Here is a 15891-nt window from a genome sequence, read left to right as displayed (position 1 = left end):
AGAGGTTACTGACAAATAAAATCTTGAAAAAATAAGATAAAATAATATAAAATCATCCCTGTAATGTGGAATTAGTTAGACTACAGGGATCTTGATGCCTAATATTGAGAGAAATGCTCATTGTTTGATAAATTCATAATTTAATGAATTGGAAATGAATAGCAGCAACAAATCTTCCTCTGTACACAAAATAGCTCCAATACATATACCTGGCTCCCATTCTACCCTGAACAAGATGGCACGGGAGATGGGGGGTTATGGGGGGTGTTGTCTGTGGCAGGTGCTTGGACCCTAACCACTTGGTTGGACATCTGTGAGCTCCTGTTCCCCTATCAGTAAAAGCAAAACAGATAGTAGCAAACACTCGCCTTGGGCTGAATTGTGTAGAGCCTGATTCTTTCCTTGGCTGGGTTGAGCCTACTGATGAGCTCATTGAAGGCACTCTTTGTTTCTATTACAGTGTTTTTTATCTCTAGCCCTAACTTTTGATCTTTTCTTAAGAGTTTCCATCTCTTTGCTCACAGTATCCGTCTATTCCTGTATTTTGTCAATTTTTTCATCTAGAGCCCTTAACATCTTAATCATTGCTATTTTACGCCCGTCTGATAATTCCAACATCTGTTCACATCTGAGTGTCATTCTGATGACTGCTTTGTGTGTCTTCGGGCTGCCTTTTTTCTTGCCTTTTGACCTGCCTTGTCATTTGTTGTTGAACACCAGACACGTTTGTTAAGAGGAACTAAGGCGACAGGAGGTTTGTATGAGGATTTATGGTAATATGGATAGGAGGAGGGCTGTGTTTAATGTTTGCTGTAGCAGGGGGTGCTGGAGGCTTCAGATTCCTCTAGTGCCCTAGTTGTTGTCTCTTCTCTAGACTTTGTGCTCTGGTAAGTATTCTTTGGAGAGAGTCTGTGTCTTGCATCTGTTTTAGTTATAGTGCACTGTTGTTACACTGGAACTCCACTGATGTGGTGTATGGGTGACAGGGGAGAGGAGCATACTAAATCTTCCAATGAATACTCGGTCTTTAGTGGGACTGGGCCTCAGGAGTATATCTCCACTCCTATAGTTTTCTTCCCTTCTTTCTTTCTTCTTTTCCTTCCTTCCTTCCTTCCTTCCTTCCTTCCTTCCTTCCTTCTTTCTTGCTTTCTTGCTTTCTTGCTTTCTTGCTTTCTTGCTTTCTTCTTTCTTTCTTTCTTCTTTTTCTTGACCCCAACTGCCTTCCCTGGCATTTCTCAGTGTATTTCCTTGGAGCCCTGGCCCCTGTTGACTATGACCTCTCTCACTTAGGTGAAAGAAGAAGGCTAGTGGGACCTGGAATGGGAGCACTGTCTTTCCCAAATGGAAATGGCTCCACAGTCTTTATTCCTGTAGTGTATGGAAGTATAACAAGGGTTATCTCTCTGTTCATATGATACCTCCTCTTTCTCTGCTCCATGATAACAACTTAAAAACAGGAAATTCCAGTTCACTGAGTGCATATTGGACATACCCAGTATAGAGTCCATGGGGTCACTGTCAAGTGGCCAGGAATTAGGTTCACTGCAGGCCTGGACAGCCCAGACTTGGGGCCCCTCAACAGGTGCGACTACAAAGTGATATGGTAATTCTCTTGCTCACTTATATGTTTGGGGGATTTGGTACAGCCTTAACCTCTGGTCACAGGGGAGCACCATGTTGGGTGGTAGGTCTTCGTGCTAGTTATACCTGGACCCTAACCCCTTGGAATGCACAAGTGGCTGTCATCCAATAGCATGTTAATAAGACATTTCAAAGATGCTTGACCAAGTCAGGACACACTAAGGGGAGACTGGTGTTGGAAGACCTGAGATAAAGAGACCAGGGAGTGAGGGGAAAGGGTGAGATATGAGCCTCAGAAGGTGGGCACAGCACGGGGCTGGAATCAGGAGAGAAAAGGAGAGTGGGAAGACAATCTGGAGTGTCCAGTGTATAAAAAGACACAACAAGCCCTAATCGGGTAACTTGCCCCCATCAAGACAGCACACATAGACACAATTGAACCAAAGTGTCTAAGTAATAGGATATGTATAATAGAATAATAATGGGCCACCTGGGTGGCTCAGCCCAGTAAGTGTCTGACTGTTAATTTTGGCTCAGGTCATGATCTCGCTATGGATGTGCAGATTTACAGGTTCATCAGCACCTTATACAAATCCCTGCTCCCCCAAGCCCAGACAGCTTGGGGCATTCACTCTTTTTGCTATCATATTTGCAAGGTTTAAAACATAATTATCTACTTTTCTTATTCCCGTCCCAGACTAGAAACACAATGAATTAATATTTATTTGATAGATCACACACATATTTTTTTCTTTTTCTTTTGTTTTTTAAAGTAAACTCTGCACCCAATGTGGGACTCAAACTCAAGACCCCGAGATCAAGAGTTGCTAGCTCCACTGACTGTACTAGCCAGGTGCCCAGATCATACACATATTTTTTTCTCCCCCACCCTAATCACACACATATTTTATTCTTACTTTATTCAGTTGATGTTTCTGGGTTTTTTTGTTCCACTCCACTCTAATTAGCATGGCTTAGTAATAAGTTTTAACACCTGATAAGGAATTTTCTCCTTACTTAAAAAAATATTTTTTAAATTTTTTGAAGTTTATTTATTTATTTGGAGAGCAATAAAAAGTGTGAGTGGGGGAGGGGCAGAGAGAGAGAGGGAGACAGAGAATCCTAAGCAGGGTCTGTCCTGCCACCACAGAGCTTGATGCGGGGTTCGATCCTATGAACTGTGAGATCATGACCTGAGCTGAAACCCAGAGTGGGTTAACCAACTGAGCCACCCAGGCGCCCCTAAAGTTTTTTCTAATTAAAATTTATTTATTTATTTTGAGAGAGAGAGAGACAGAGAGAGAGAGGGCCTGAGCGAGGGAGTGGCAGAGAGAGAATCCCCAGCACGCTCCACACTGTCAACACAGAGCCGATGTGTGGCTCGATCACATGAGCCATGGGATTATGACCCAAGCTGAAAACAAGAGTAGGATGCTCAACAGAATGAGCCACCCAGGTGCTCCTCTCCTTACCTTTTTTTAAAGTTTATTTTTTTTATTTTGAGAAAGACAGAGAGAGTGAGCAGGGAGGGGCAGAGAGAGAGGGTGGAGAGAATCCCAAGCATGCTCCGTGCTCAGAGGGAGGAGCCTGATTAGGGTTCAGTCTCATGAGCCATGAGATCATGACCTGAACCAAAATCAGAGTTGGACTCATAACCAACTGAGACACCCAGGCGCCCCATCCTTACTTTTATTTCAAAATATGCTTAGGTAGTTTTCTTAGTCTGTTTGGGCTGGTGTAACAGAATGCCACCAACTCAATGGCTTATAAACAACAGAAATTTATTTCTAACAGTTCTTGAGGCTGCAAGGTCCAAGATCAAGGCACTATCATATTCATTGTCTTGTGAGAGCCTGCTTCCTGGCTCATAGAGGGCCATCTTTCCACTGGCACAAGAGGAAAAGGAACTTTCTCGGGTCTCTTTTATGAGAGCACAATTTCACTCACGGGAGCTCTGCCCTCATAACCTAATCACCCCCCAAAGGCCCATCACCAAATACCGCCACATTGGGGATTAGCCTTCAATATGAATTTGGTGGAGACACAAACATTCAGACTAGAGTAGCACTGGTCACGTGTCAGAACTCTTCCCCAGTTCTTCCTTCCATCCCCCAACAAAAACCCCACTGCTTAAGTGAAAGGTAGTAGAGACACCATGCTTTTGTTCTGTTCTTATAGGGTGGCTGCTGTGGCAGGGATCCCTGTACTGGGTGGTAGACGCCCTTGTAGTTGGGCCATGAATCCCAGGAACAACAGATCCTGGCCTAGGGAATAAATCATGCCTGGCACATAAGCATGTGAGCTTTCCAAATACAGTCAGAGGCTATAGTGATGACTTAGGTGGTGAAGTTTCTTAAAGACTACCAAGTCCACAGGGTCTTCTTGTCCCATCTTTCCCTTACTATTCACTCCACCCCCTTCCCTCTTTGGGCTCCACTTCCACCCCCTTCCCTCTTTGGGCCTCTGCTTTCAGGTTTAATGATTCAAGATGAGATTTTCTCTTTCAGTAAATGAGCCGTGGTGATAAACAATATTGATAACTAGAGGCATCTCATGTTTGTCTCCCTCCTTCTTCTTTGGCTCTTTTCTCTAGACTGCTTGTCCCTGGGGAAGGGTTTCTGAGGAGATGTGGACATGGTTGCCGGCTGCCCTGGAGTGAGACCTCACTGAGTTTGGGTCTCCTGTGTTTCCTGACATGCCACCCATCCAAGGAAGGCCAGGCAGAGCCACATGGTTTGGAGTTGTGGCCAGGTCTCTGCTGTGAGAGGTTGGGTGACAGGAGGCCCACAGGGAGAAACTTCTGAGAATGGTGTGGTGCAGGGGAAAACCTTTGGAAAGGGTAGGGTGGGAAGTTCTTCTGGGAATGGTGAGGTGGGTGGGACTTCTGGGAAGGGTAGGCTAGGCAGAACATTCTGGGAAGGGTATAGGGTGGGGGGATCTTTGGGGAAGAATGTGGGGACTATTCATGGCTTGAGAGGCCAGATCTGAGGGGACAGCAGATGTGGTAGGAGAGGTCTCCAGGGTGTGTTTAGTGCTGGGGAGTAGGAAAGGCAGACATGGTCCAGACAGCCCACTGCAGAGTCAGGACAGGATGGGTGGGGCCTTCACAGAATGGGAAGTGGGGTGGAGCACATACTCGTGGGCAGACACTTGTTCAGATACCCTTAGTATTTCTGAGACCATGGGAAAACACAAGTCTCCTGTAAAAGTGAACTGCCTCGTTGAGTACCCATGGCTCATTAGGAGACAGGTTCACCCATAGGCATCTGCCATTGTGGGAAGAGACTGTGGCCTGTGCAGACCCCAGAAAAGCCTTTGAGTCTCCAAAAGATGGTGCTCACTTGAGGGGTGTTGGAGTTGGTGATGGGCACGGGTGGGTGAGACTTCCCAGGTGTGGTTTAGGTGGTAAAACAGGATTATGTGGATGAACATCTGTCAATTTAGAAGTTCTCTATTTTAAAGTGACTGGAAGAGTGTTTATTTGTTTATTGTATGATGTGAGTTTGCTTTATAATTAATGTATGGATCTTTTGAAAGAAAAGTATGTCACAAACAAAGCTGCTGCTCCAAGGAGAAGGGGATGGGTCCACCGGTATAGGGCATAGTGTGTATCTAGCCCACTGCCCTCACACAGAAGACCTGACCTTTCTTGGGCTGTGTCTCCTCATCTGTCAAGGGGATAGTTGTGCTTCTGGTATAGGGAAGGGTGGGGGGGGTGTTGAGTATAGTGCTCAGAGCAGGCCTAGCATGTAGATAGTACTGGAGTGCCATCTGCCCTGGTGTAGCATCTGTCAGTCCTTCATTCCTTGTTTTTGCTGAATGCTATTCGCTATTCCACTGTATGTTTATCCCACAATTTATTCATCCATTTCTCTGTTGATGGACATTTGGGTTGTTTCCACCTTTGGCTATTTTGAGTATGAACTTTTTTTTTGTTTTGTTTTTTTGGGGTTTTTTTTTGGATGAACATTCTTTTAATACATTTAAATTTTTTTACCTTTATTTTTTGAGAGAAAGAGTGAATGTGAACAGGGAGTTGGAGCAGAGGGAGAGAGAGAATCTTAAACAGGCTCCATGCCCAGTACAGAGCCCAATGTGGGGCTCAACCGACTAAGCCACCCAGGTGCCCCAAGTATGAATAATCTTGTACATGTACTCGTTTTGAGTACCTGTTTTCAATTCCTTGTTGTATATATCTGGAGTACTGACTAAAGCTTTAGCAGGACCCCTTTAGCTGTTGTGGGGCAAAAAGAACATGGAGGAGAGGATGTGGTGAGAGAGAAGCCAATTCAGTTAAGGGACTAGTGCCATGATATGGGAAACAAGGATGGCAACAGTGGGAGAGTGAAGGGTGATCAGATCGTGGACCCCAGATGAAGATTATGGGGGCCCCCTTTGTTTCAGCTCTGAGCAACTACAGGGAGAGAGAGTTACCACTGAGATAGGAAGTGGCTGGAGGGGTAGGTAGCATTGAGCCAATAAAGTCTAGGCTGTCTAGGGACTTCTGGGTGGGACTGGAGGGGCAGTTGGCCTGGGGAATCAGGAGCTGAACATAATGTGACTGTGGTATAAGGGCTGGCAAAAGTGGAGGGGAGGGAAGAGCATGTCCCCAAGGCAGGGATAGACCAAAGGTGCAAGGGATGAAGAGCAGTCTTGTGGGTGGGATGGAATTCCCTGGGAATGTGTGTCCACTCTTCCAGTGCCTCTCTCTTTGGGCTGGGGTCCCTCTCATCTCTGGGCACTATGGAATCCTGCCTGTTCTGCCGCCTCCCCTGAATCTGCTCAAAGCAAGGATGGAGAGGAGATGACCTAGGTCTGGCTGGACAGATGTGTCCCAGTCCCAGGGACCTGTGACTTTTGAGGACATGGCCTTCACCAAGGAGTGGGGGGACCTGGGGGTTGCGCAGAGGACCCTGTACTGGGAGGTGAAGCTGGAGAGGCTTTAGAACTCTGCGCTGCTGGGTGAGGCCAAGCCCTGTCCCTCCCTTCCATTCATGCATGAGATTCAACAGTGTTGCATGTAGCAATCACTTGTTTTTGGTCATTGCTGTCTGCATAGTATTTCACTGCATGGATATCCAGTGTAATTATCCACACTGCTATTGGTGGGTATATCAGTGAGTGTCCATTCAGGAGGCAGAGGAAATTTTCAAACAGTAATTTGAACAGGGTAAATTTCATATAAAAAGTTATTAATTAGGGGCATCTGGGTGGCTCAGTCAGTTAAGCATCTGACTCTTGATTTCGGCTCAGGTCATGATCTCCTCGTTTGTGGGTTCAAGCCCCATGTTGGGCTATGCGCTGGCAACGCAGAGCCTACTTGGGATTCTCTCTCCCTCTGTCTCTGCCCCTTTCCCCACCAAAATAAATCAGTAAACTTAAAAAAAGTTATTAACTCTAACAGGGATAACTCTAAAAATTCTAGGGTTGAGAGAGAGAGAGAGAGTGCCAAAGGTAAGAATAAACTTTCAAGGTGGGAGCTCTGTCCTCAAGGTTGGGGGTTGGGGTTCAGACTTTGTTGGGGAAGGTGTGTTTGGAGCGCACTGGGTGGCAGAGAAATTCTCCGGGTTGCCCAAGCCAAGCAGGAATCACCACCTTGGTGTGGCGGTAGGCCAAGGCTACAAGCAGGCATGCAGAGGGAATTAAGATGCCACTACAGGTATGAGGCCTACAGCATGATGTTATCTGTTGGGAGAGGCATTGGGAATGTCCTGCTAGCAGGGCACCTTGGGGTGCATGGTATCCACATCAGGAGGGCCGTGGTGAGGTGGTTACTAGGTCAGGACAAGGCTTGGAGCTTGCCCAAAGAATGCCTACTTTGGGCAGTCTTCCACACGTACCGTGGCTGTTGTGCAGTTGCAGGAAGAGAAACAGACACTCTTGTGGTTCTCCTCCAGTGCCCTCTGCTGACAAAGCTTAACAATGTGCTTTCTGCAAAGGAGAAATGCCTACAGGGTTCAGCCCACTACTGCAGAGCAGGTAAGAACATGGAGCTGAGAGGCAATAAATTGATAACTGCAGTGGGCTTGGGGCTGTTTTCTGATCTTTTACTTTTATAAATAGTTGCTCTAAATGTTTTTGTACACGTGTTTTGGTGCTCATAAGCATTCATTTGTTGGGTGCATACCCAGGAGTGGAATTGCTGAGTCAGAGTACACATGTATTTAGTTGTAGTAAATACGGCCAAAGTTTTCCAAAATCATTATGTGCTTCATTTCTTAGTCTTAAAAATTTTATTGAAAAACACTATCACCATTTCACTCCATGCTCCATTCATCACTGGATACAGGCCCGTTTTCTACCTTTGGCTATGAACAGTACTAAACCCATTAATTATACATTATTGTATTAGTTTTCTATGCTGTTTAACAAATTGCCACAAACTTGGTGGCTTAAAACAACATCCATTCATTAGCTCACAGTTCTATAAGTCAGAAGTCTGGGAGATAGTGGCTGCGTTCTCTGCTCAGAGTATCACAAAGCTGAAATCAAGATGTTGCCTGGGCTAGGCTTTTACCTGGAGGACCTGGGAATTATCTGCTTCCAAACTCATTCAGGTTGTTGGCAGACTGCAGTTCCTTGTGGTTGTAGGACTGAGGTCTCTGTTTCTTTGCTGGCTGTTTAGCCAGGGGTTGTTCTTACCTTCTAGAGGCCACAATGTTGTTCCCCTATCTTCAAAGCCAGCAATGCATATCAAATTCTTCTCATGCTTCAACTCTTTTGGACTCTTTTCTGCCACCAGCCAGAGAAAACTCCATGCTTTAAAAGGGTTCATGTGATTAGGCCACACCTACTGGAATCATTTCCGTATTTTAAGGTCAACTTAACCCAATGACAAGAGTGATAGCTCATCATATTTACAGGTTCCAGTTCTGAGCTTCCTCACCAATATTTGTTATTGTCAGGGTTCTTATTTGCTATTTTGAAGACTGAGAAACCCATCATATTATTTAAGATTTGTATCTTAATTATTCACAGTGGCCATGCTGCGAATACCAAGCATAATGCCAGGAGCAGGTAATTAAACACAGCAGGCCAGGCCCTGCCTTTTCAGCACTGGTATTTCTCTGATTACTTCTGAGCATGTATGTCTTTTCTGGTTTGTTGGTCCAATCAAGTTTTTTCTGATGTGAATTACTGATTCACAGCTTTTATCCACATTTCTAATAGGTTTTTAGTCATTTTCTTATTGATTTAGAATTAAAAAATATTTTTTGTTGGAGAACTTCTTGGTGTTGTGGGGGGAGGAGAGGACTTGGAATTGGGGCAAGGAATCCAGTGTTGTTTCAAGGGAAAAACAAAATGAAACAAAAATCCCATGTTCCTAAAACTCAACAATCCCACTTTGAGAGATTTACTCTAAGGAAATAACCAGAATTGGGGCGCCTGGCTGTCTCAGTTGCTAGAGTGCACAACTCTTAATCTCAGGGTCATTAGTTCAAGCTCCACATTGGGCACACTTAAAAAAAAAACCAAAAAACAAAGAGAAAACAACAACAACAACAACAAAGAAACAAAAGAAAATAACCAGAGTTGCATCCAAAGTGTATGCTCAGGAGTGTGCATCACAGTATTGGACACCATGAGGCAGAAAATGAAATATCTGGGCTTGGTAGAAATGATAGTGCTGGACAGATGGGGAATTTTCACCCACGCATTAAAAAACATGTTTTTAATAACAGGGAAATGAGGGAGTTAGAAAAGCATGACACACACAGTATCTCCACAAGAAGCTTTATCAAACACCCTTGGAGTGCCCAGGTGACTCAGTCCCTTGAGCATCAGACTCTTGATTTTGACTCAGGTCATGATTTCACAGTTCCTGAGTTCGAGCTCCAAATCAGGCTCTGTGTGGACAGTGCAGAGCCTGCTTGGGATCTGCTCTCTCCCTCTCTCTGCTCCTCCCCTGCTCACTTGCTCTCTCTCAATATAAATAAACATTAACAAAAACACTCCTGCAAACACCTGGAATAAGCACTGCTATCAGACAGTGGAATTAGGGGTCATTTTCATCATCTTTGCCCTCTTATAGATTTCAAATTTTTCTAAGTGAACACCAACTACTTTAAAATCACATGGCCTATGGGACATCTGTTAGTGGACCCTTTTCTCAGAGACCACCCTCCTTGTCCATCCATACTTGCAAAGGAGGTCCCCTTAGTGTCCACTCAAGCTGGGACTCAAGGGCTCAAAGGACAAGGACAAGGAGGCCAGGGAGTGATGTGGGTGGCTCAGGAACAAGGTGGGGCAGGATACCAGGACTGCTGGCCCTTCTGGTGAGTACGGCCTGCTCTGTGGCTCCAGCTGCCAGGCAGGAGAAGTGCCATTGCTGATATTATGGCCAGCAAGAAAGCAGAGATCAGGATTCTTATGCAGAAACTTCCCATTATAAAAATGCAATTTGTTACAAACCTAAAATGTAGAGGGCCATGAGTTTTCCATCTGTCTGCAAACAAAGCAAGGCATGCTTTCCTGAGCTTTCTGGACTGTCTACGCCAAGACATCAGGCCCAGCAGCTTCAGAAGGGGTAGAAAGGGCAGTTTTTGATCAGCCACCTGGGGCCAACAAGGTCCCAGGGGTAAGGAGAGTCCTTAACCTGTCCACCTGCATCAGGTCACAGCTGGGGACCTCGGAGCTTGGAAGTCACTCAGCTTAGGCAGTTTATTGCAGCCCAGGCCTCGCTAGGCTATTGAGGGAGCAGTGGCTTCTTTTACTTACACCCAGGTGGCTGTTTTGGGGAGACTGAACTGGGGTCAGGGGACTCTCCTGGGAACTCTGATTCACGAATGTCCTCTGTTGCCTCCACATGTCTCACACAGAGACCAAGCAGCCCAAGGAAGGCTGGAACCAGATTGCCAGGAACTGTGTCCAGGACCTGGAGACTGCAAGGCTCCCAAGACGAGGCTGCCTTCTGGAGCCACTCATGGGGCCTCCGGCCGGTGGCTCTTCCTGTGGATGACCAGCTGGGACTTCCAGTCGAAGCTGCGGCCACAGTCGCCACAGAAGTGGCGCCGCTGGCCTGCGTGGCTCTTGCGGTGGATGACCAATTGAGACTTCCAGCTGAAGCTGCGCCCACATTCCTCACACGCATAGCTCCGGGGGCCTGGGAGTGCACGCCGGGGGTGGCGTGGTGTGCCCGGCTCCCGGGAACCTGGTGGCAGCTTCTGAGCACCCCCAACAGCCAGCACCGGGGCCCGCGTGGCCTGCCCATCCGCATGCGTCCGGTGGTGGATGACAAACACCGATTTCCAATCAAAGCCTCGGCCGCACAGCTCACAGGTGTAAGGCTTCCTCCGCGGGGTGCCGGCCTCCAGCCCTGCTCCCGGTGTAGCCCTGGTGGAGACGGAGGCCCCAGATGGGCCCTCCCAGGTGACAGGCCTGGGGCCCTGGGGTGGCTGGGCCTCTGGGCAGCGGGGTGGACCCTCACAGTGACTCTCACTCTCATCTCCTGGGGAAGGAGAGTTGGCAGTCCCAGGTAGCCCAGCATCCTTGACATTCCCACCCCCTCCCACCAGGTGTGTGGGGGCAGACAAGCTCCCACTCCACCAGGCAACAGGCGGTTCAGATCGCATGGAGAAGCACTCACCCGGGTGGAGGCTTCTTTGACCCTCTGTCCCCAAGCGCAGTACCCCTGGCTCCGACTCAACCCGTGCCTCTGGCAAGGGGGCCGGTAACCCTGCTGGGGTGAGGGACAGTCAGGTAGCAGTCCTGGCATGGGGGCCGGTGAGGGGTTCTCATACATTAGGGGCAGGGGTGGGGATCCTGGCAAATGACAGGGTGCCCCTAGGTAAGGAGGGCAAACATGAGTAAAAGCTGGGAAGCGTGCACAGGAAAGGGTCGGGCAGGGAGCCCTATAGCCAAGGTGGTACACAGGCACCAAAGGAGGGGCTGTGGCTGGTCCTCACCCAGGGAGACCACCGTGCCATACTTCTCCAGCATCGCGTCCCAGTACAGTTCCTTCTGTGACCGGTCCAGTAGCCCCCACTCCTCCTGCCAGGATGCAGCCCATCACCCTTGGTGCCTGTCCACCCCCCATCCTCTTCCCTGCTCTGCAGTGCCCTACCCTACCCATGTTCCCTGGCCACAACCTTACTAGTTACCTGGGGAAGCGGCCAGGTTACCTAAGGCTCTTTTGCTTCTTAAGGATGAAGCTGAGAAAGGCGTATGAAGGTTGGGAAATAAGGCAGAGAGAGTTGTCCTTCAGCTCACTGGGGGGTGGGGTGGGGATGCTACTAGCACCTGTCCCCCTCAGAAGCCCCACGCCATATTCTAGTCAGACACTTTGAAGCTGAGGACCCCTGGATGGGTTTTGGAGGAAGCCTAGGTGGGGACAGATGTGGCTGGCCTCACCCTCTTGCCTTGAACAGTGTGTGATGCACTGAGACCAAAAGGCCTGGGGACCCAAGAGGACCCAGCCACATCTCACCAAGCCTCTGGTTACAAAAGTAACAGAGATCCTCCCTGGGGGAGCTGCTGAGGGCTGTCAGCATTCCTAGATGTGTCGACCTGGCTGTGGAGAGGTCGAGGGCAGGAGGACTCACATTAGGAGGTGCAGCCAAGCATCTCAGGCTCAGATGACGTATGTGGGACAGGTGGTGGGCTGGCTCCTGCCTGTTGCCAGAGGGTGAACTCTGGTAGTTGAAGCTGGACCCTTGTGGGCTTTACCAGGTGATGCACTCTCTGTTCCCAGGTCTGCTCTCCTTGCCTCCCCAAATCCCATCATCTGGGGCTTTGCTGGGGTGGGAAACAAGCCTGACAGATAAGCCACTGCAGCTCCAGGGACAAGAAGGTGGCAGCCACTGCTGGAATGCTACCGGAAGTCAAGAGGCTTTGGAGGGAGTGGCCTTCCCACCCAGTTGTTTCCCACTGTCCATCAGGCTGTGGAGGGCCTGGAGGGACTTTTTAGCCTTGAAGCACATCTCAACTAGCTCTTCCCTTGGGGACGGTCCCCAATGGAATGGCTTAGAAGCAAAGTTGCTAGGAGAGGACAGGACCCCTGCTGTCCACACTCAGGAACCAAGCATTCCAGGTAGCAGGGGCCTCAGTGGAGTTTCTGTGCCCAGCTGGCCACAGCCCAGGGCTGGTTGGCCTTTTAGAAAAGCCCCAGGAAAGAAGTGGCTGCAGGTTATTTCCTAGGTATCTCCATTCTGATCTCAGGTGTGCAGGGGAGGCCAGACTGCTGTGTGAAGCTCAGGCTTTCCTGCCAGGGTTCGTCATCTTGACCCCTCACCACCTGCATATGAGGGTTCAAATCTCCAGGGGCCAGCTTAAGACTGCTGGAAACATCAAAATCACCATTTCCCTGTAAGTGAGGAAGCCAACCCCTACGAATTTCAGTCACTCTAAACCAGATTCCATGGCCCGAGGTTCAAATCCTTTCCAATTTTAGAGACCACCAGCCTGTCCCTGTCTCCCAGGACCCACAGGAGGGACCCTGACAGCAACTCCACTTCTGGGCAGCAAAGAGCACAAAAGCTGCTGGCCAAGAAGCCTGAAAAACTGACAGAATAGAGTGTCCACCAAGGACATGCTCCTCCCACTGGGGGCCTGTACCTCCCACCTGGGGCTGCTCACCTGAATCCTGGGTGGGTGGAAGGAGGTGGCGGCTGGTTCCCGGTGTCCTGGGTACCCCTCGCGGGACTGGGATGGATGTGGGGGGCTGGAAGGTGCTAGGAAATGAGGCAGGCGAGGATCAGGTGGGCCAGGGCAGGTGAGCTGGTGTTGGTGCTGCAGCTTTGGCCTTCCTCTGCCAGCAGGCAGGAGGCTACTCTGTGTGTCAGTGCCAGCCAGTCCTTTCCTCCTGCTTCCTGGGAACCCATCTCTGAAGTCTGCAGTCCCTCCTGAGTCCCATCGAGGACATTCACATTCCCCCTAGGAAACCCCCAGCCCCAGCACAACCCCTCCTAGAATCCCCTACCCTAGCTAGCGATGTCCACATATCGTCCAGGAATCCCCTGGACCTAATGTGGCTCCCACTCTCACCCATCTCCTGCCCATCAGCATCAGGCTCCTCCTTCACACTGCAGCTGAGCTGGGGAGACCCCTCCATCTGGGTGTCCTGTGGCTCCTCCCCAGAGGTTGCCCTGAGAAGTTCCACTGTCCCTGAAGGCTGGGGTCTCCCCAAGGACTCCTCTATCTTCTGTGCCGCTGGGAGCACCACTTGCTTCAAGACATGGGCTGTGATCTGAGGGGGAGAGGCAAGTCACAGAGGCTCTAGTCTTGCTCTGTCCCTCCAAGAAGTCAATGCTGGCCACACTCACCCAGCCCAGCAGCTGCCCAGGGTTATGCTGTAGGCCCTCGACCAGGGCTACAGCCTCCTCAGGGCTGCCTGGCCGCTGGCCCCGCACCCAGGCCTGGATCTCAGGGGGCAGCGTGCCCAGGAACTGCTCCAGCACCAGCAGCTCCAGCATCTGCTCCTTGGAGCATGCCTCCGGCCGCAGCCACTGGCGGCACAGTTCTCGCAGCCGCGCCAGGGCCTCACGGGGACCTGCCACCTCCTGGTAGCAGAATCCCCGGAAACGCAGGCGTGCTGCCTCGGGCTCCTCCAGAGTGGCCACAGGGTCCACAGAGGGCAGGCGTGGGGGGCCCAGTGGGGATGGCATTGTTGTACTGGGTGTCTTCTTGTAGCCAACAAAAGAGACCTGCAGGAAAGGAGGGGTCAGGGTGGGGGCCAAGAGGCCATGGCTAGGGTAAGGCAGACAGGCCCAGCCCAGGGGGCTGGTTCAGAGAGGACTCTTGCCACAGGGAAGCATGAGGCTAGGAAAACTTCATGGAGGGAAGAGTCACGGGAGCTGGCTGCTGAAAGGAACTGAATGCAGAAGAAAGCCTTGTGGATGAATGCTTGGAGGCAAGTTGTCCAATGGCATTTCCAGGAAACTGCAGGAGATGATGGTTAAGAGGTAGATAAATGAATGATCATCACAGGCTTCCAGGGTCTGACTCAGGAGCAAGGGAAAGTGAGCAGCACAGGAGGAAGGGGAGTGGTCAGTCAGGCAGGAGGCCAAGGGACAAGCAGCCAGGGAGGGTCCTGGTAGTGCCTTAATCCCTGGTGAGCAGGAGAAATGAAGGTGGGAAGAGCCATGCTAGGTTATGGTGGAATGTATGTCCCCACGATCTCCAGGACATCAGGACATGTTGACTTAAGTGGCACGTCTGCGCCATGGATCGAGGCGGGGGGTGGACTCTGAGACACCGTGCTCGCTAACCACAGAGAAATGTGAATGACTCACGCCGCCTGCACTAAAGCAAAACAAAACAAAACCACGAGTTGCAGTTGCGTGGAGTCGTGAGCGGACACCGTGTCCCGGCCCTCAAGAGGTTCTAAATGAAACACGCCCACCTGGGCGGCCTGTCAGACCAGCTAACACCAAGGCCTGACCCCCCGGAATCTATCTTCCAAAAAGGATAGGAGAGAAGACGTTCTGCCCAAGGACGGGGAACCTGTTGTGGGCGGAAAGGCCTAGGCCTAGGCTCGGAGGTGGGGCGCGACGGGCAGGTCGGGAGGTAGGCGGGCACTCTGGAGTGCAGACAGCATCTAGCGGCCGGGTCCCCAGGGGGTGGAAAAAGCCGCGCCCAATCCGGCCAGGCCCGCGCTCACCTCAACCGTTGTGTCCTGGCCGGGAGGCCACTTCCGGTAAGAGCCCCCGCCACTCCCGCCCCGCCGCGCGTTGCCATGGCGACTCCGCCCTGGCCAATCACATGCCTGCTCGGCAAGTACAGCCCCCCCCCGCCCCCTTCGGACTACGTTTCCCGTGAGACCCAGCAAGCAAGGACGGGCGCGGCCTCCGCCAGCGGATGCTCATTTCCAAAGGCCTCTCAGAACTGAGAGCTGTTCCTCTTAGAGGAATCTGAAGAATCGCAGAGTTTGGGGGCTCCCTCCCGTCACTAGCTACCACTCTTCCTTTACATCCGAGCCCTAGACTCACCAACAGCCGTGATGGAGGGTACGTTAGGATCCTGCGCATGTGCACAGCGGACCCGGCTCCTATTGGCAAGTGAGGTGGGGGGGAGGAGCGTGACCTTATGGCCATTCAGAGCTAGCACCCCACCTCCGCCCCTCCCCAGCCCCCTCTTGTGGCTTAGTTCTTGTCGCGGAGCAATCCTCTTGGTAACCGCTAGAGGACACCAGCCCGCCTCCATCTGTTTCCAAGGCAACAGCCAGAGCGTCACCCTGTCCTCCTGGGAGGCCGGAAGTGATGGCCTGGGTAGTATGGTTTGGCAGAGACTCGCCTCCCGGCGGTCCCTGAAGGAAGCCGACTCCGACCCATTAAGACAGCCTGATCTGTCGACCTCTGCCAACTCTCGAGCATG

The 15891-nt window shown here is 50.5% G+C and overlaps 1 protein-coding gene across 5 annotated transcripts; it reads right to left on the bottom strand.

Annotated features, from left to right (window-relative positions):
* Positions 1-10351: 10351 nt before the first annotated feature.
* ZNF446 (zinc finger protein 446) lies at positions 10352-15611 on the bottom strand. Of its 5 annotated transcripts, none has more exons than XM_086688490.1 (7): positions 15507-15611; positions 13842-14222; positions 13564-13765; positions 13156-13250; positions 11487-11571; positions 11168-11260; positions 10352-11029 (listed from the first exon to the last, which is right to left on the bottom strand). In XM_086688490.1, exons 1-7 carry the CDS (start codon positions 15609-15611, stop codon positions 10503-10505), a joined length of 1488 nt encoding a protein of 495 aa, XP_086544616.1. In that variant the 3' UTR covers positions 10352-10502. The 5 variants fall into 5 exon arrangements, with proteins under 5 accessions (XP_086544616.1, XP_086544618.1, XP_086544615.1 ...); XM_086688492.1 differs by having other exon boundaries at positions 11168-11257; XM_086688489.1 differs by having other exon boundaries at positions 10352-11257.
* Between the last annotated feature and the right edge of the window lie 280 nt (positions 15612-15891).

The sequence above is a fragment of the Puma concolor genome, chromosome E2, assembly GCF_028749965.1.
Source record: "Puma concolor isolate L17-30 chromosome E2, mPumCon1.1.hap2, whole genome shotgun sequence".
Taxonomy (NCBI): Eukaryota; Metazoa; Chordata; class Mammalia; order Carnivora; family Felidae; genus Puma; species Puma concolor.
Note: the sequence above shows the minus strand (reverse complement) of the source record. Positions and strands in the feature narration are given on the sequence as shown.